This window comes from Cydia strobilella, chromosome 6 (assembly GCF_947568885.1).
Source record: "Cydia strobilella chromosome 6, ilCydStro3.1, whole genome shotgun sequence".
Lineage (NCBI taxonomy): Eukaryota > Metazoa > Arthropoda > Insecta > Lepidoptera > Tortricidae > Cydia > Cydia strobilella.
In genome coordinates this window covers 6,388,074-6,410,259 of record NC_086046.1, presented here as the reverse complement: position 1 = coordinate 6,410,259, position 22,186 = coordinate 6,388,074, and the positions used below count along the sequence as shown (strand labels likewise).

The 22,186-nt window shown below is 36.1% G+C and overlaps 1 protein-coding gene across 8 annotated transcripts in view; it reads right to left on the bottom strand.

The window, feature by feature from the left end:
- Positions 1-22,186, bottom strand: part of LOC134742399 (syntaxin-1A) — an 88,312-nt gene that overhangs the window by 33,214 nt on the left and 32,912 nt on the right. For 6 of the 8 annotated variants that reach the window (XM_063675533.1, XM_063675526.1, XM_063675531.1 and 3 more), the window contains exons 2-4: positions 19,938-20,021; positions 18,081-18,191; positions 278-377 (exon numbers count right to left, since the gene is read on the bottom strand). In XM_063675533.1, coding sequence (XP_063531603.1) covers positions 278-377; positions 18,081-18,191; positions 19,938-20,021 — 295 coding nt within the window. The remainder of the gene's footprint in view (positions 1-277; positions 378-18,080; positions 18,192-19,937; positions 20,022-22,186) is intronic. The other 2 variants (XM_063675527.1, XM_063675534.1) reach the window with 1 other exon arrangement.

Here is a 22,186-nt window from a genome sequence, read left to right as displayed (position 1 = left end):
TCACTCTGCCACCAGCTTTGAATTAGGTACCTACTTTAAAGTTGATCAGTTCGTTCGTACTGTGCGTGGTTCATGGTTTATCCAAAGAGGTTTTACCGACGTTTACTCTGTTTATATTATAATAAGTTTCATCGATTGTCGAAGCGCTTAACTCAAAGGCCACTCTGAAAAGTACCCTTTGCAGTATTTGCATATTGTTTTTTTTCTTTTGGTTGTAGTTTGCGTAAATATACCAAGTCCATACTGATAATTTCATATAAGTAAGTTGTATACGTACTTTCATCTGATTGCGGTGCTGATAGGATGGCGCTGTGCTTCTTCTTCACCTCCTCCACGTTTGCTTGAATCTTGTCTATCATCTCCCGTATCTCTTCCACCTGCCAACAAACACGTATTTTAAATAAAACGCTGTACATCTTATAGTTTACCTTACTCACGGAAAAGTTTAAACAATAGCTTTATGTTTCATGCAGGTTTTCAGACTGTAACTTTTCCAAGGTTCTAATACACCGAGTCCAAACTCAATGAAGTAGCCTTGTTTGAAAGGCTCTATGACCAGTTGACCACTTTTGGCTTACATTATGAGATCAGGTTGATGATGCCATAACAACACATTGTAAACGTTGGGTATGCTAATTTAAGCTCAATTGAAAATCGGTAAGTTGGTCTAATTAAACTTTATATATTTGATTATTTTAAGAGACATTGAGAGAGCTAAACAATATAAAATAAATAAATAGTTTAAATTCGACAATATAAAATCTTGTATACAAGCCTTTTGAACCCCTTACTGCATGTCATATAACATTTTTTGTTTAAATTTGAACTTTGATAGCTGTCAATAGAGTTGAATATTATAACTGACATATATGACTGCGCATGTGGCGGTTAAAGGGCTAAAAGCTTAACAATTATCATAACAAAATCCGTCTGCACTCTTTGCCAAAGACAGAAGGAAACCTTGGTTTATTATTGTAATGCGTACATATTTTGTAATTTTCTTTGAATGATCTAATTTATAAAAAGCCTGACCTAAAATCAAACATAAATAACGTGTATAATAAATAGCGTATAATTAATCAAGTAAAAGTATTTTGTTAATTAAGATGTATTAAAATCCGCCTTCAGAAATCACTTTCAATTCTGAAGCTTCATTAAACATTCATTAACAACGTGCAGGGTACTAATCAATTTTGTTTTTCCATTGAAAACCTGTACTCTTACAGTGCGTTAAAAGTTGAAATTGGGTCAGCAAGTTTATGTACAAAAGTATTATGTAGCATAGAAAAGACCGGGGTGTTCCAATCACTAAATGAACCTGGATGATTTGGGCAAACCGAAAGTTCAGTCAGTGCGCTTTCCAATGTTGTTGCGACGGATTTCGAGTGGATCAATTGCGAATGTCAGACGATTATGATTGTCACGTATGTTAAAATAGTAATCATTTATGAAATTTCGCTAAATGTAAATGAAAAAGTAAATGTCCATAAAGATACAATTGAAAATAAAATTAGTGCCATATTCTACAAAAATGAAACAACAATAAGAAATAATGACGTTAAATTGAAACGATCAATCGATTGCTTCAATGGCGCCTGTCAAACTTACTGTTCAATCAGACAATCAAGTAACCCCGATTGACAACGTGTCGGAAACGGTCAATCGCGTAATATTTGCAATCATAACTGATCGTATGGCTTTTTTACTAGTTCGCCTGAAAACATGATGCCCGCTGGTCCGTTCTCGTGCATACGATGAAAACGCGATAAAAGAAGTTAATTACTCATCGAGCTCAAAAGTTTTTTTAATGCAAATGGGGTTTGGTACGGACTTTTATATTTCAGCCCAGCAAATAACTACTACGACTTGGGTGGTAGGAGATCTGATATAAAAATTGGCATTGAGCCATATCAAATATTACGAACCAGTTTTCTGCCAGTGCATAGTTTATTGGTTTTAATAACAAGCGTAATTAAAAGCGCTTTAAGATGACATGTTTAATTGATGGTTGGAATAAAATAATTATCTGATTTTACACAACTATTGGAATATGTGATGTTTACTGATAACTTGACAATCTTGACATTATTAAAAATATACTTAAATCGAAAGCAACATAACGTTAAATCTAGTGACGCCTTAAGTATACCAAAAGCATGAGTTAAACATGTTAAAAAGAGTATTAAGAGTATTACAAATAGAAATGTATTGACTCTCATAGAAATGTATCATGAATTTTATTCTAATTAGCCTCATGCATGAAGTTTATATTTGAACGAAATATGTTTTATTCGGATGTTTGTTACCGTTATATCATGTTACAAATGCATTTCCGTTTTTAAATTACCATTTAATTACTTAAAATTATAAATAAAAAGTACAAAAATTTGCCCGCGAAAAGCTAGTGAGCGAAACGCTCGAAACGCCACGTGACGTCACGCGTTCGACAGATTAGTGTCATTAGTAGCAAACGTCAGTTGGGCCGCCCAACGTGTGACGTCATCACGCTCTGTCGAATTCGCGCCAAAAATTATGAGCGTTTCAACCGCTCAAAAATTTTCAACATTTTTTAATAAAATAATGTTAAGGTTTACAAAAGTATTTTTATCATTTCCGGTGTTCCAACGATATAAATTATTGCTAATTGTAAACAATTTATTAATATGTCGATGTACCATTAATACAAATAAAAATCTATTATATTCTAGCTAGCTGCATGCACCAAACCATCTTAATATATTGTAGAAAGTAAAGTAAAACTGTTCTTTATGGGATGACCGTTGGCGACGTCATGTATAATGATAAGCAGTTGCGTGGTGCAGTACAATCCGCTCCTAGCACGTAAGCATGCTATTGTTTAGCAGCAGCCCATTCTACTACTATCGAGCATAATAACTAAAATTAACACGTATAACATAGGCTTTACGCTGTTTGCGATCATTCTGTTTATGGTTTTTGCAGTATGGGTGTTTAATGTTCAGTGAACAGCAATTGCACATATTGGCATTAAAACACACATTTGCACATTAAAACGGTGCGACCTTTGGCAAGCATTCGATATCCAGTCATAACACTCATTACGCTAAATGTACTGAAATTCCACGAGTCAACTAGTGCTTTTGAGGCTCAATTTAGCATTAAATTTGGTTGCAAACGTTGCCTGGCAACATGCCAAATACAGGAGCTGGCGAAAGGAGCCTAAGCCATGTCGGAACAACGTATGTAAAAGCCATTGAACACTAGCACATTTTCATTATTACATTTTTGAAATGAAATCTAATACAGCTCAGTAAGCAGGTCTGAATTCCACTAATAGACGATGCTATCAATTATTGCGTGTAACCTCCGACCCACAAGATTCAACACAGAGGAGGCATTCAGTACAACAAATCTTATCATATAAAACAGCCTTTATTCATAGTCATGTTATCAGTGTGGTGTGTGCTCACAAAATCCCAAGTCGTAGGCTCAAATCAAAACAGTCATTGATTGAGTAGGTAAGTACTGATAAATTCACCAAAGTAGGAACAAGCTGATTTATATTGATAATTTATTTTGCCAATTTGTCAAACAAACAGCTTCTAAGTCCCTGAAACTTAGTTCACGGTCGCTTTGTGTTAGGTTACGTATTGCGTATTGTCAATTCGAAACTTTCTACGTTTGGTAACTTTGCTTTTAATTTAAGTATAGGTATTTCACTTAAAAAGAGCAACAGTTGTTTGGTATCTGAAGTTCTGCGGCGAAGCAAAGCCTATTTTAAGGCTTTAGTATACCTACTAAACTTTATTAAGTTTAAGCTGATAGCGAAACGGTTGCACAGATAAAAATTTCAATCAATATGTAGTGTATTAAGAAACTTATCTTTTCTTTCCTCTAATTTTCCTCGTGCGCCTGTTCTTACCCGCCTAAGGGGTTTAATTTTAGCAGCCTATGCTGGTGGAAACAACCTGAGTCGGGTTAAAGATCTTATATTTTAAGATAGGTTGTTGTTAAATATCATTGTTCATCACAGAACATCAGGATAACCTGGACCCAAAGTAGTCATTGCGATTTAATTAATAGTCCGAATCAGTCAATATAAATTGTGACACATCAAGTACTCTAATGTGGGTCCTTAGAACTGGTATGTCAGTTAAATAAATGCGGAAGTAGGTCATTAACTTATTCACCGCCAGATTTCTTAGAGATTCCCAGAGTTCTATTGTATTTTTAATGCTGATTCACGCTTATACCTCTGGAATTTACTAACCAAAGTCTAACGTCGGAATGGATTTATGTTTGTAAGAACTCAGATATGATGATGGTATCCGTAAAAAATCGATGGATTATAAACACACGACGCGTCACATTAGTTTGGCGCCTCTCGCACTGCCAGATAGACCCATTATCATAAACTCTGCGTCCGTGTTAAAATGTATTATTAAATCATGAATTAAGCAGGCTTCTAATATTTACTAAATATTGGTTTATTGGATCTTTTAAGTTATTAATCTGACGCAGAGTGTACATTCCGGTTGATAAGTCCGATAAGTCGGTTCTGCGCGTGATTCACCAAACTAATGAGATTACTGCGATAGTCGCTATCGGACGTCGCGCGATAACCTCACCGCTATTGTTACAAGTGCGAGAGCGGCATGCAGCATCAATAGCGTTTTATATGTACTTGTACTATACGGCTTTTAAAACCCGGCCAACTGAGAAGGCTTATCATGTTTAGCTGCGAAAAAAGGAAGAGCAGTAACTGAAGTCAGCGACTATGAATGGGAGGGGCAGAGAGAAACCCACTTAGGCCGAAACAGTTTGTAAAATTCAGCCCAAAACAAATGAGTTCTAAATACGGCGGTGAACATCAGCGCTCTAAGCAACTCAACTCCACTAGTAAATGAAGGAATCGCAGGAGAGACTATTAAACTAGAGAACAAATGAAATCATTTTAAGAAATATTTTTTGATTGGTTTTTAAGTAGTCACACTACTATACAGTGTGGAAAAAATGTATGGGCCCTGGAGGGAAAGTACCTTAAAAGTCTTAAAACCTTAAGTTAGCTCATTTTACTTAAAGGAAACATTCTTTTATTTTTAAAAAGAAACATAACTGCTTTAAAAGTTTTATTTTATTTCGCTGTCTCGCCCGGGAATCGAACCGACTTATAATTGGATTTTATGGATATTTCGTACGATAGGCGATTGTAAGGCCTAATGTTTCAAGGAGAAATTTTAACATTAACATGAACTGTATCGACTAGTGGAATAAAATAGTTTTTTTTTAGTCGCTTCGATTCCCGGGCGAGACTAAGCGAATTAAAAAAAATCTTTAAATGCAGTTGTGTTTTTTTTTTTAAATAAAAGAATGTTTCCTTCGAGTAAAATGAGCTAAGTTAAGGTTTAAAGGCATTTTCCCTCCAGGGCCCATTAATTTTTTCCACCCTGTAGGTATATATGTAAATTGCTAAACTATAGAGACTATTAAGGTTACAAACGTTACAATTTAATGTAAAGACAGCAATAAATGTGTGGAGACAGGAGAGTTCATAATATTCGAATTTGCATGACAGATAGGTTATTTACTCTTTCATACACTTTCAAATATTAGAAACAACACAACTCACAGACGTGTAACTAGAAGAAATCGGTGTCTCGAAAGAGTTTTTTGAAATGGAGTCGTGTATGAACAAGTCGATCGCAATAAGGAACCATTGAAACAGTTTGATTGGAAAAATTGAACCTGTGTTTCATCCTAGCACTTTTTCGCATTAGGAGGGTAAACACCCGATCCAATACCTATATCCGGTTCAGAAGTCCGGGAGTTGGTACGCATTGAAAGAATATTTGCAGATTATTAAAAGTTTTCTTTTATAAGCTTGCCGTGTTTGTACCGATTTTAGATTCAAACGCTGTTCGTGAGCACTGTAAAAAAAAAACGCTTACTAAGATAATTCAACAGATCTACACTCATATTTATTTAGATAAATTATGTGTCACGAAACACCCGCGTCACGGGCGGGTCTAAGAGGGACTTTAGTTTCAAATATGAAAAATGCTGCTACGCGCTACGCCGTAGCACACGCAGCGTTTTTTTATATGTATCTAGAGAGAGATATTAAAGTTAGAGAGAGAGAGTTCAGACGCAATACAAGATTCTATGAATATGACCAATTTGAGAGTAATGAATTTTATGTGAAGTAACTCGTAGAAGCAGTAGAATGGACAAATAGTTAAATAGTAGAATGTATAGACAGGAAACACTCAAGGATGTGCACTTTTAGTAGGTAAACATTTGTTCAGAAGACACCATTGACATGTTACGTCAAAACGATGTTATCTTATTTACTTGAGTGTACATATATCTAATCGGAGTTAAAACTGATAAAGAACAAGTCCGCAACAAGCAATGCGTTACCCAATGTTCAATGGAATTACCGCACGACTTGCTGAGCCACACAATTTGGTTTATAGCGGCGGGTATTCACGCCTAGCTATTTTAGATTGGCGCTTCGTAGTCTAGCTAGAGAAATATTCCACTTCTACATAAGACGAAATAAAATAGAATAAGGGGCTGATCATAATAAAACTTTTTTATGGTATGAATAAGGTACGTTTTTGCGTACCTTTGATGCGAAGCGTTTACGCGTCGCGTTAACAGGTTCAGTACGATGATTTCTTCTTATAACGACATTATTATGTTTGCTATAATTAAGCCAGGATTTTTACTATTAATGAGTTACGAAATGTATGATGATGATTTATGTAACGATATTTTCAAAGCTCAGTCGTGAGCTGAACTGAAGGCTTATCATTAGCCTTTACATAGCAACTTAACTTTAATTAAGTACAATAACGTAACACGATGAGAGACTACAACATCCTGTAATGAAAAACATTAACATTTTGCTTTAAACAGAGCTTCGTTACCTTGCGTCGTTTTTAACACACGTAGAGCGGTGAAAGGCATCGCGGAAATCAACCGAAACGAGAAGCATATTTTAATTTCAGCAGCCGTTATTCGCCCCGTATAGGAATTTTGAGAATTTTCCTGTTCTGAATGTGTTTAAATACCATAACCATAGGTCTTCGTTTATGTGCGCCGCGCGAATCCAAGGCGCGTCAAAGGTTTGTTAACATCACTAAAAAAACCCTGTATCCCGTCAAGGATAACCCCGGGGAAGACGGGAATTAGATGAGGGCGTGGTAAGTGTCTGTTATAAAATTGTTGTCATTTTATACTGATTTTGACACCTAGCTTTTGACTGATTCTTGAAGGAAAAGAATTATTTTCATTAAATACCTTACAAGTATGTAAATGAAAACCAGAAACGAAAGTAAGTTAATTATTTATTTAAGTTAAAACATTACAATTGTACTAAACAAGCTATTGTATGCTAGTACTACTTAAAAACAATAAGTAGGTGACATATCGTAGGAGCATATTAGGTATTCGATCGGACTGGCCGTAATGTACAAAAACAAGATTATTTAGTATTGACCCAGCAAAGCCAGAAGAGAATGACGTAAACACATGAATGGTTAATACTCAACAGTTTACAGCAATTTTCGCACAATAAAGCAACGTATAACGTAAACACAACTGAGGCAGTGCGTGGGAACAGACTCCGCGTATAATGCACTCTGATATAAAACTAGTCAGAGAGCGGATATAGGTCACGTTATTTAGACGAAGAAAATAACCGAAGGAGATTCTGAGCTGGCATTTCGTCCATATTTTTTTTTATATTGAGCAAGGGAAGAACTGAACCTCCAAAACATGTAAGTAAATTATTCGCCATAATATCAGAAATATGAAAGGATCATGACTATGGTTCCCACAGTTCGCAAATTATACATCATGCAATGCCTAAAAAGATATCACCACAAAGTAGCCCCAACGCTATCGACATGCCACAAGCGTATTGAGCGCTGTCCTATTCCGAAATGCAAAACTAAATTTGCCAGAAGAAACATCAATTATAGCGCCCCATTAATATATAATAAAATAAAAATGGAACATAAAACTATAAAAACATTATCTAATCATGCGTTTAAAAAGACTATTTGGACATGGTTGTGTTCTATGAATTATGGATGAGACTGAGAAACTATTAAGCCAGGGATTATTTGGATGTAAGGATTAGTACACACACACACACACGCACACACGCGCGCACACACACACACACACACACACACACACACACACACACACACACACACACACACACACACACACACACACACACACACACACACACACACACACACATGCATGCAAGTTTTTGAATAGCCTTCCCGCTATATTATTGTTTGTACCTAAATTATATATTAAATATTTTATGTTACAAGTTAAGTTAAGTCTAATGGTTCTTTATAATTCTAACTGATTATATAATACGGGCAAACACTGGGGCTGCAACACAGTGTAAACTAACGCAGTCTCCAGGGCTCCAACTGCATATGTACCATGTATGTTTTGATCAATAAAGATTTATTTATTATTATTTATTAATTATTTTGTATGCTGGTGGGATTTGTTCTTGTAATTATTCTTCTTATAAGATGTAGGGAATTAGTTTATAAATTGTTATACGAGCCCAAATGCAAAAGAGTTCGTCTAGTCACTTGCAGAGCGACATTCTTTTTTTTTTTTAATCTTTAATTATCGCTGGAATGTTAATCTTTCAAAAATATACTTAGCATTGGTGACAATGTTGACAAAGATAGTTTTTCCTTATATATTTAATATCGGGCCGATATTGTACATAGCAAGAGAATTAATCATTTTTATTTTGACGTCGCACAAGCAAAAAAGGTTCGTTTCACACTAATCGGTGCAAAATAGTTCGTCAATGAAGTAATTTGTGCTTTTAGAATCAATTTAAAAATATTTTTTGTTTGAAAAAAGAATTGTTTGATATTTTGGAAATGTCACTTAGGCTATAAAAAGACAAATTTTCTTAATTTCGTATTATTTACCAAGTTTTCATATTCAATATGGGTCACGGTAAAGCAATTTCGCAAGAAGTTCGAAAAGTTATTAATAATTTCATACAGTAAATCAGGATAATCTGCAAATAATATGTAAGAGCGGGATCTCCTGTCACAGGTATATTATACTTACTAGGAGACTCCATTAACTGTATTGTCAAAACGAAATATTTACCTAAATAAATAAATTCGGCACCCAGTCAAAAAAACAAGCTTGAAGATAATAAAATAAAGATGTGAAAGAAGAGTTCTCTTAGTCAAATATAAATAAAACATTCTCCGGTATGTAAATTATAGAGGAGTAGACAGTCGCAAACGCCCTAAAATCAACGTTATGGTATGAACGGAACTCCAGATGATATTTCCTTAAACAGAGCTAGCGGTCCCGGTCCTCAACCAAGCGAGCTCGACTGTAATTAACCTGTTCTGCGACGCTTGGGAGTCTTGGGACTAATCTTCACAGAACTTTGATGCCATTCCTTATCTAGCTCGAACGAGTCGGGGACTCAAAGGAACCAGTATACGCGTGCTCTCTGATCATCCACAGCTGTTACGGCTTAGAGGTCTTGTGACATTGGATGGCCGGAGAATTCCCCTTGACGGAGCTCCCGCAACCGATGGGAATACATGGCCTTTACATTTCAGTGGGCTGGGCTGTCCTCGCCCCGCATAAGCGTTACGCTCTATTCAAAGCTCCATCCAGTGTTCGTGGCGTACGCTCATAGGCCCATTTGAGCCTCGGTTTTGTAAGTTAAGGTATTTAAATATTTTAAATACCTGCATATTTGGCTGAGTGTTAACTTCTAGTGTAGCAAAATAATCCCTCCGCTCGCGTTGTCGAACTTACTGGGATCATGCATAAATAATCTGGGACTCCCTTTTAAGTATGAATCGTTTTTTCTTTGCTCAGGGCCGATTCCCGCCTTATCAATATCCCTAAATAATGATTACTGTGCGATCAGTTTTCAACACCTATTGGTATCGGTTTCCGTTCTTGACCTGTAGATCCACTTTTTTTACAAGTGACATATCCGAAAAATAATAATAGGTATATAATTAAAGGTACGTTAAATGTATTTGAAAGAAAAATTATGCGTTAAAAGTACATGGCGACTTTATGATTGAATTCCTGTCATAATGTCACCATGGAATTTTGCAGCTCGCTGTACCTCTTTAAAGGACTGGCAATGCGCGAAATCTCTTTAAAACACGTGGCGTCTATACGCTGCAGACCCGCTTACTATTTGTCAGTCGCACGTTGGTGGTAAATATTTTGTACATAAAGAAATTGAACCAAATTGAGATTGCTCAAATGAGGACACAACAGTAAGTCCACGTTAGCACATCACACGTAATAACATGTAAATGAACTGCACGATTATGATGACTACCCGCCACGCCGTGAATATTTATGTCGCAAAGTATTAGTCGAGGATTAAATGAAAACGCAAACGCATGGTGTATTCGCGGCACGAAAGGAAACCGACGTGAAGTGTTTGGGGTTAGGGGATCGCGCGTACGGAATTACGTTGACGCGATGAATGTCTACTATATCTCTAGCGTAGAGGACGCAATAGTACAGAAATCGGACTGGTAATTTGAATACTGATAATCAAGCTTTAGAAGTTAGAAGTTGCCGTCTGCTAGCCGTACATCGTTCGCCTTTGCAAGTATTATCCTGAACACCATAGTTCTGAACAAGATGAAATGAGCAGCAAAAGCACCGTGTATTTGCGGTACATTAAGAAAAATGCGTGTAGTGTACGGGGTTAGGGAATCGCTGCAGTATGTGCCGCTGTCACAGGCAATGTAATAATGCAGACTTAGTCTATGAGTGATTACACTTGCGACTCAGATACGGGACCAGTCAAGTAACCATGTACTCGTGCAATCGCACGCGCACCTGACGATATATTATGAAAATATTTTTAAGTAGGTATTACAAAATATCCTTTTAAACCACAGTTAGGTAATTTTAAATAGGTTACATAATTAACCAGTATTTTCTACGAGAGCTGCAAATATTAAGGTTCTCGCCTGTCCTTGGCTATCGTTGTGTCTTTAGGTTCATCTTTGCATAGTCATGAGTAGAGTTACAAAAAAAATGCTAATAATTAGCTACTTAGATTTTTGTTAGGCTTGATAAGATAATATAGCTGTTGTCCCATTAGGTAGCGTGACCAGTGCAGATAAACTGTCAAGTTATGTTCCTCCATCTGTAGAAGGTACCAACGTTTAATTGAATATTTAATAGATTTCATTTTTAGGTGCATAGTTTTAAAAACAGCAACTTCCAAAGGTATCAAAAGCGATTACAAGACATATTTCTATACGCTACAAAAAAGTCTGAGTGCTGTGTGTGAAGGTCGCCTTCTGGTACGTTATTTCTCTGTGACGATATTCTCATCTCGTATATCATCCATCATATAAAAGGAATACTACTTATGTCAACCGCCCGGAGCCTTGTGACTCTCACAGTTTGACTTTTTAGTAATACAGGAATAGTGGAATTTTCTTCACAATACTGATATTTTTTAACAATCCTATAAATGAACCCAAACTGATTTATAGCCTTATTTATAAAGACTGCTAAATGATCAACAGAGATCGGCGGGGGTGAGCTGTTTTCAGTTTTTTGCAGAACATGGATATACCTTGTCATTCAATGGTAAATGGGTGTTATTATAAACTAATAAAACTATTTTATTTAGGCTGCCATTCTGCTACGAGCTTTATGTCGCCATAAAAACAAATTAATTTTATTAGAACCATTAATAAAATTAATTTGTTATAAATAAATAAATAAATCTTAATACTCGTGTTGTAATGCATTTTCATTTAAGTTTAATCATTTTAGTTTTTCTTCTTTTAATATATCTTTATGGATACACCTTATCCATATTAATATCTACATGTCACAACTACATGATATTAATGACGTAAAAATAGCTCACCCCCGCCGATCTCTGATGATCAATGTTAAAATAAAATTAACATTTACAAATACCTACTTTGGAATATCATGGTATGTATAAACTAAGTATAGAGTCCGCCTAAGCTAACTTTTCATCTGATTTGACAGAAGTAGAGACAGAGATAGTTTCATAAAAATTTGACTGATGACACACACTCAACTCACACTTTGTTATTGGAAAGTCCAACTCACACTTTGTTATTGGAAAGATAATTGTGCATATTAGTTTGCTATTAAATCTAGAAAGCATGTCCATATTAAATAATTTTACTACTATGATTGTAAATGAATAATAATGTAAATAGTTATGAATTACGTTTTTATTCTTTAGAAAAAATGAATTCTTGCCTAAGAGCCAACGGCAGCGCAGCGTAATGTAATCAGTTGATTTTGCCGAGCTAGTTTCGCTGTACGAGTTTTATCTTCCTACATTTTCAGTTAGTAGAATGTTACCGTTAATCAAATTTTCTGTCACGTTATGTACCTCATCTAAGTAAAACTAGGGCTGGTAAACATTAACGCACACAAAAGCAAATCACACTTGACTAACTATTCCTTACAACAAACAATTATTCCTGGACTGAATAAATACGAATTGTTAGATTTTTACATCCGTGATATCAATAATGACGATGACTTTATTAAAATGAAACGTTTTGCGTAATTATACACTATTTCAGGCCTAATATCTCGCAATATTGTGATAATGTTTTACAATCCTCCTTATCTTAGCACTTTCTTAGTTTTTACGAAAGCAACTGCCAACACTGCCATCGACTTTTCACTTCAACTATGTCTTGTTGGGATTAGGCCAGTTTTCTTAAAAGTACTGGTATATTTATATCAAATGGTTTTTCTTTCATCCCCCTGTTCTCCGTGCGGAAAGCGTCATCACTCTGCGCTAAATGAAGTTGCCGCTTTCCGGCTCCGCCGAATAGAATAAATAAGTAAATATTAGGGGACATCTTACACAGATCAACCTAGCCCCAAACTAAGCAAAGCTTGTAATATGATATAGATAAATACATACAAATATACAAAGAAAACACCCATGACTCGGGATCGGGAACAAATATTTGTGCTCATCATACAAATAAATGCCCTTACCGGGATTCGAACCCAGGACCATCGGTTTTACAGGCAGGGTCTAGTGACCCTAGGGAATGCAAACCGGTTTTTAATTGTATGAAAAAAACCGGTAATTAACCGAAATTTCATATAAATAAAAACTGGTTTGCGTACATGATATCGATTATCCCTATAGAAAAATACATAGCTATCAACTTAAGGAAGGATGCCTATTTGCCTATAACTGAAAAGGAAATAGAGCAATGCATTATTCGAGACGACACAACATATATGTGCTACATAAAAACGCCAGTCTTCAAAATGAATTCCGACCAGGACCTCTGCATTAAAAATGAAAATTATCAATGCAAAACAAACACAGCTGCTTGTCAAAACAAATGGATAAGTCTATCAAAAGTAAATCAGTACCTATACTTCTGTTGTTATGAGTGTCATTTGCGCACGCTATGCAAGAGTCAAGTTACGTCTCAGACGGTATTCCAGACGAACAATAGTATACACCTGGGTAGAATAATAGTATACACCTGGGTAGAATAATAGTATACACCTCGGCCAGTAAATAAGAAAGCCTCACATATCAGATGTTAGTCGACCTCGGCTTCGCCTCAGATCAGAGAAATTTCTTACACTGCCCTAGGCATGTAATGTACTTAACTATTAACAAGGCCTGCAATATCAGAACAAGAACAAGCGCCGTCCTTTGCATAGATTGGAACGATATAACGAAGGCCTGTCTGCCTGATATAAGGAAGGCCTGTCGCGAGGCAAGACAGGTTGACTGAAGAGAAGGTTACGGCAAGGTTGTTACAAATTTTACTAAGTTACAAATGTGCCTGCGAAACTGGGTTGAACTGTACCCGGAATTTTGGCAAGCTTATCTAATTGATAGACGACTCATTGATTCGTCCGTATACTGTCCTCAATTTTAATTATAACGTGACGTAGATTGCTATCTGTTGCATGTTGGTACTCAGTAGGTACGTGTTACCTTATATTATTTTTTACTCTTGCTTTACTTTTAGTTTGTAGGCTAAATTAATTTCAAGATTAGTTAATTTATATACGGCAGGTTTTTTATCCGATGAGTTCAGTCAAATAAGGTACCTGACCCCTGTAAGACCTTAGTTATTTTTAGATACAAAAATGAAACTATGAAAGTTAAGAAACGTTAACAAAATTTATTGAATTATTTACTAAATCATCGACGTATTAATAAGTAGCTTTGGTTTAGAAAGCAATGTTTAAAATTAACTGTACCCGTCTAATATTTAAAAAGCGGGCTTTGTTAGGCACTGGGCCTTACATGGGCCAGGTAGGTACCTTAGACACAATTATGTTAACGATGCAGTGGTGCATTTGTCTGATATGCAGTGGGTAATCGGTTCATTACTTAGCGTAACGAATGTAACTAGTTTACTTTGCTTGGTGAAAGTTGGAATGAATGTAAAATATGTAAATCCTAGTCCGCGGCTCAAGCACGAAAATAGCAAACAATATGTAAACAAAATCTACAAGTTACAGAGGATTATAGAATGTTTGCACGCTGTTTCACGAAAATAAATCAGTTATACAACCTGGGTCCGGAAATTTCATGGCGAGTTTGATACGAGAAAGGCGGACGTTGAATTATATCGACTTTTCTTACAACGTGTCATACTACAATTTGTCATGAGAATTCCGGGCCCGTTTATAATATTAACAATACGAGTATACTTACTATTATTTTTAGTCGCTTTTGGCGACATGTTTCGGATTCTTTGGGAATCCTTCCTCAGGCACGAGTGTCCGCGACGGTTGTACGTCGTGCACTGTCGTGGAATGCACAACGTACAACCGCCGCGGACACTCGTGCCTGAGGAAGGATTCCCAAATAATCCGAAACATGTCGCCAAAAGCGACTAAAAATAATAGTGAGTATAAACCGTACTGATAAATATTTTGAAATATGTCTCACGATAGTTTAAGTGCGATGATTTGTTGGGTGTGAATAATTGAAATGAAATGTTTGTCACGAAATCATATTGCGAGAGTGTTGAGTAATTTAGTTCAAAGTCATCAAAGATGTAGATTTTCAGTTATATCACAAGCCAAATACTACACAAAAGATAACAATTTCTATACTAAAAAAAAACCGTGAGACGAATCACGGAGTATCTGTAGACGAGAAGGAAAACTTCCTTTTGTGCTGAAGTTTCGGCACTTTTACAAATTTTTCGCCATGAAACTTTCAACTGTTTCGTAACAAAAATAACAAAGCCCGTACTTTTTATGAATGAATCAATTCTTCGATATACAAATGAAACTTTGTAGTAAATACTTTGAAACAGTTTTTTATGACCTTTAACAGGTATTGTTAAAATAAATGGCGAGCATGTAAGATCATCCATCTACCATTAATTGAGGGCCACGTATTGTTTGAATGTCGCAATAGAATCTCCATGGCTCGACACCCCCGCTGACAACCCTAGCCATTTTGCTCATTTATTATGTCTCCCATTCACACACCTCCAAGCAGATTTATGAAAAGAAGCTCTTTTCAAAGGATGCATAAAAAGAAATCACAAAAAAATCATTTTCTTTTACATTGCTAAAAATAAATCTGATAATAATAATTGTCCAAATTGAAAAATGAGTTCGCGAGAAGCTGAATTACGAAAATTCTTAATGGATCGGCTAATAAAGGAGTTTTGCGTGCCTTTTTAATTGTAAGTAACCGATATCAACATCAGCCAACCAAAATTCTTTCGGCCACACCCATTAATCTGATGGAACGGCGGGACCGAAACGGTCCCTTATTGCTTTTTTTTTTCTGTGTCAAAACATCGACACGACACGTGCTTGGCACGCGAATGCGGCTAAAATAGACGTTAATAACCGGCCAAGTGCGAGTCGGACTCGCGTTCCAAGGGTTCCGTACATTACACAATTTAAACAATGTATTTTTTATGTGAATGTCTTTTAAAAACCCGTAGGAGTAGGATCAAAAACTAAGTAATTAAGTCCGACTCACGCTTGACTGCACATTTCTAATAGGTTTTCCGGTGATCTATAGGTAAAGATCTATTTTGTGTATTTTTTTCAAAATTTTTGACCAAGTAGTTTCGGAGATAAAGGGGGGGGGGGTGGTCATTTTTTTGCCTATTTTCTTGAAGAACTTCTAAATTGTTTATCCTAAAATTATAAAAAAATATATTTGAGATTCTCACAATGAGCTCTTTCATTTGATATAGAACACGATATAGTTTGACAAACTTTATTTTTTAATTTTCTCATTTACCCCCCAAAAGTGGCCCCCCTGTTTAAAATTCATTTGTTTACGTTACATGTACATCTTTAGGTCACAAACTTACATATGTGTACCAAATTTCACCTCAAATGGACCAGTAGTTTCGGCGAAAATAGGCTGTGACAGACGGGCAGACAGACGGACGCACGAGTGATCCTATAAGGGTTCCGTTTTTCCTTTTGAGGTACGGAACCCTAAAAAGGAATAACAAACTTGGTGGACGAGCTCTCGTAATACAAAATAGAACGCTAACGAACAATAAACATGTTGTCCAACAGAACAATGTTGAAACAATAGCGAGCAACATGCTGCAACTTATATAAAACTGGCGTGTGGGGCTGCCGATATTCACGGATTGCAAAAACATATGTTTACTGCGGGTATCGGGGGCTCTCGATAGTTCCTGTTTCCTGTCCGCGCGGTTTGTCGCCACGCCAAGTAAAACGTAACACCTCTCGAAAGCGTTGGTGGGACACTATTTTACGTTCTGGTGTTTAATGAAAATTTAATGTGACACATGTCATATAAATAGTAACCGCGAATGCGCAGTAGGTATAAACAATTATATTGCAAACATGGCTTATTTTGCCAAATAAGAAAGTTTGTTGGATTTTGCGGATCCGCGTCCCGTAAGGGGATTAAGTACTATTTAGTCGTTGCGACCCAAATGTTCGAATGCCGTGCGGCTATTGAGCTGTCTCGTTGTTTATTACAGAGAGCGTCCAAATAATTTCTGCACTATTTTATAGCTTGTATGTGCTGTTTTTTAGGGTTCCGTACCCAAAGGGTAAAAATGGGATCCTATTACTAAGACTTCGCTGTCCGTCTGTCTATCACCAGGCTGAATCTCATGAACCGTGATAGCTAGACAGTTGAAATTTTCACAAATGATGTAGGTATATCTGTTACCGCTATAACAGCAAATACTAAAAACAGAATAACATAAATAATATATATAATTTTGCCGTTTTTTTGCGTAATGGTACGGACCCCTTCGTGCGCGAGTCCGACTCGCACTTGGCCGGTTTTTATGTACAACCGTTATGACCCAGAACAATTGAATTCATCCAGCCCAGATATTGAAGTTCTAGTTTGTTTTAAGCTTGTGTTTGAGTTTAAACAAACTTGAAAATATATAGTTTATAAAATATGATTTATAACTACCAAAACCATATATTAGAATAAATTCCCTTCACCATACATGCTCAGCGAAAGGATTATAAGATTCTAGTCGGAAAATGTACAATCAAAGAAAATTCAGTACAAGCACGACATTTTAATAAGTAATGTAATAATATATCATATACATATTTTAGTCATATAAATCAGCAACATTCGTACCAAAGAAACACTAATATATTTATAAAAAGTCATAAACTTACTTTGGTGTGAAACTGCAAAAGATATGCAGTCCAGTCCTTCTGTTACCTACTTTTGGTAAACCGTGACCGTAACACGATAGTGTTGTGTAAGTTCTTAAGTCCCGCGTTCTATTATGTAATACTGATATAATATAACCTAACAAAAAGTCGAAAGTATTAGAAACTAGTTCACTCATAAAACGAGCAGAACTTGGGCACAAGAGCCTTTGTGGCTACATGTAGAATCTAGAGCATGCATTGCGCCTGACAAGTTATAAACAACTCTTCTCTAAGTTATTACCCTTGGCTTAACGTGTAAAACCCTGCACTGGACAGATGTTAGAATGAAAGCGGCACATTGTTAATAATACAACTTGGTTATGGTTACATACATTGTTTACAAAATTTGAGAACTCGGCAATGCTACGAGTATCTCTCTCGCCACGTTGAAACATCCAACGCATAAATGAAGAAAATAAATTCTGACGTTCAGGATTCTGACTCTGAAAAAGAAAACAAAGAGAAAAGAACGGACGTCCCACAAAGACAATGCGAAGTCAAGTTCAATTAAGTGTATCCTTATTCCTTATTGTAAACTTGTAAAACTTACTGAGCATAACGCATAATGTTCCATGTAGACATACGATATCGTACCTGCGTTATAGAATGAGATCTAACATTGAAAGTTATTTTCGGAAGTAAATAAAAGCAGGTTGTATTATAGAAATCTTATTACGGTTAGGTTTAAAATATAACTAAAAATGTTCGGAGTGACGAAGATTCGAATCAGCATCGCTTTATGTTTGTGACTAGGCCGACACGTGTAAGATTGTCCCAAAAAAGACACTTTATCTTATTCAGTAGCTACTAAGCGATGCTATGAAAGAATAAGTATTACCTACACTGTTTCCCTACGGTAAGTCGCCGTGCGCAATGGACGCTCCCTAAGATATTATTTGCTAAGTATAGTTAAGTCTCATCTTTCTACTTGCTCGGAGAGCGACCGTTCCACTTGTCAGAGCTTTATTACATTAATGACACTCTTGTCAACAACTTGAATTACTTTGAGAGTTTCGTAATTTATTATGAAACTTTTATACTTGTCATAGAAATTGAGTTAATTTGTTGTCTGCACATAGACCGAACAGGAAAATAGAAATAATGTACTTAAGAGTGAAAATCTACTTCGTTACCGAAGCCTTGAGATAAAATAAACCCAAGGCAAAAGTAACTTGATTGTGTCATAATGTCAAAGATAAATCCTATGGAACCTTCTTACAGAGACAGACTTAGGTTGCTACTTTATTATCAATAGCGACCCCCCCGGCTTCGCACGGGTGTAATGCTGATGTATTATACATATAAACCTTCCTCTTGAATCACTCTATCTATTAAAAAAACCTCATCAAAATCCGTTGCGTAGTTTTAAAGATCTAAGCATACATAGGGACAGACAAACAGCAGAAAGCGACTTTGTTTTATACTATGTAGTGATGACATAGCTACCTAGCATACCTAGAGCAGATGGTAGATAATGTATACAATAGTCACTCAAGTATAATAATATCTTGAATAAAGAAGCGCGTCATTTGTAAATCCTGACACACATTTTGCACACTTTGTTGAGCTAAGTACAGAAAAAAAACTAACCAAAGATGTCCACATTCTAATTAAATTTTTAGTAAAAGTCGTGTTAGTTTATCCCTGAAATAACATTAAATACTTGTCGGTCAAACAAGGTATTAACGTGGTTCACCACACCTGATGTTGTAATATGAAGGTAGGTATTACGTATTATACATAGACCTAATATTATAGGTATGTCCCAAAAAAGTTCGTTTAACACGATCTAAAGATAAGAATAGTGACAATCGTTTATAGAAAACGCCAATCGAAACCTAAATAATGTATGGAAATGATGACGTGATTTTTTTCCGCACCTGTCGTACCGATATACCTCGGCCACATACTGGACGAGTGACATTGGAAGTAGCGAGGGAAGTAGGCAAAGACGTAGTGTAGTTGTGGGCGCGCTACTCGTCATCGGCCGCCATACTGCCCTGCATACTTCCCTCACTACTCCCATCTCCCATACCAATCGTCGAGTGTGTGGCCGGGGTAATAGAGTTTTCCTTTTCGATGGGCGTTTGTTGATTAACGGTTGTCATCTTACTTATGGCCCCCGTACGCAATTCCTTGCATGTAGATACTCTTATTTGCGACATATCATGACTATTGTATAAACTTACCTCACCGAAGAATTCGGTCATGGGGCTCTCTTCAACCGCGACGTTGACGTCGTCGGGCCCGACATCGTCATCGTCGCTTTGCGCCTGCAAAGGGAAAACATACGTTAAAGGTGGATTTGCATCCATTATGTTTGACGGACCGCTTAACATGAAATACTAGCGTCGAAAAGGAAGCTTTGTAAAAATAATTACTACCAATTACAAGTTTGCTTCTGTGTAAATTAGCAAAACTATTATTGGAAGATTTTCATTTGGCAGAGTAATCTTTTCGTTTAAGCAATGTTTAGTCGAATAACGTTCCACATTTTATACATCGTTATTCTCGAAATAAAAACTTTTTACGAAAAAAAGTAAACAGACTTCAAAAAGGATGAAATAAAACATTATTTTAAGTATATGCGTTAAGTATATGTATAAAAAGTAAGTTACTAAGACGTTAGCGAATATGTATTCTCAAACTCGTGGTAAGGCTACAGTTACACTTTGCACTATATCAAATTGGTGGTTTTCGGGAGGAAATGCTCGAGTTACTTTAGAAAACACCGAAATCAACATACACGTGCCTTTAAAAATTGAGGAGTTTCCTCAATTTCTCATGGATGCTATTATCAGATCAGAACCAAATATTATGAACTTACAAACAAAAAAAAGAATTACTCACATCGGACCATGGGTGCCGGAGTAATCGCTGAGAGAAGTTCTGCTAATCAACATTAATGCCAAATGAACATTCGACCAATGGTTTTTCCTGGTAATTGTGACAGTTTCTAAATGATTATTTTACTCGTCTTATCAATGTTCTGCTTATTGACTACGATGCGACTATGATGCGTAATGAGATTCTACCAATCGTTACTCGGCCAAAGAACCCGTCGGCGAATCGTTGTCGGCGAAACAAAACGTTAATTAAACGAAAAGATTACTTTGCCGAATGAAATTCTTCCAATAATAGTTCTGCTAATTTACACAGAAGCGAACTGAACGGTATGTGAACCAAGACTACCAAGAGTCTACGTAACGTAAGTCGACCAAAAGTTATAATAAATCACTCTGCGAAACGATGTTCGGCGAATCGTTGTCTGTGAATCTATAATCTGCTAAAAAATTATCGGAGAATCATTAGGTAAGTACCCCCGGGAAAGTTAGGAAAGTTTCGACTAAGAACATGACTAGTCTAAACATGTCTTTAAAAGGTAAAAACAATACAGTAATAGCTTCCCGTCCGCTAAAACTGCCCAGCGGCGGTAGCGCGGTCGCATTTTTACCGCTTGTCACCGTGCCCGTCACGTTCTAACAAGTACGTAAGTGCGAAAGTGACGGGCATAGTGACAGGCGATAAAAATGGAACCATGCTGCGCCCGCAGAAATGTTTTTTTTCACATCACCTATTCAAAAAGGGAACTTTTCTTCCCTGCTAGGAGGGATCAAAGTGGCACTTTTCTGTTCAAGGACATTTTGTTGCCAGTATGAAATATTGACACAAAGACATATGAAATTAGTATGCATATAATCGATTACAATTTCTTTATAATCGATTACGTGCATACAATTTTCTAACTTAAATAATATTTTGTTATAATTGTAAACAATAAATGTAATTAGCATATTTTAAATTAATTAATAGCATATTTAAATTAAGTAAATTAATTAATTAGCGTAATATTTACAAAGAAACGTAAAAAAACATTCGTTTAATAATTTAATTTTTATTTTGACATTTTAGGTCTCCTTAAACGCAGCCATACTTGTCTATGCAATTTAAAAAGTTTATAATTAAAAAGTTTTGTACAAATATTTCACAAAGCATAATTATGCGGTTCTGTATTGTGTATAAATTTGTAAATACTTAGTTTAAATCAATAACATTATAATAATAAATATAAGTGATATCAGTCTTCATAGTGTTCTTCCGAAGATTTGGTTCAAAGGGGTAAGAGCTAATTTGTTACCAGAAAAATCTACAAAAATAATGTACTTGATTTTCATTGTTTCATTTTAGGTGTTTGCTGCTGTCTTTGAAAAGATATAAGGTATATAATTATGAGCTGTAGGTACTTTTAATTTGTCAGTACAGTCCAGGCGCGGATCCAGGATTTCATTCAGGGGGGGGGGGGGGGGGGGGTAACTTCTTGCCAAATTACAAAAATGGTAGAAATAAATCGTAGGTATAAGGATTGGGGTTTGTAAAAAAAAATAAACTAACAACAAAATAAAAGTTAATTTATCAAGACGAGACGATTCTTATGAGT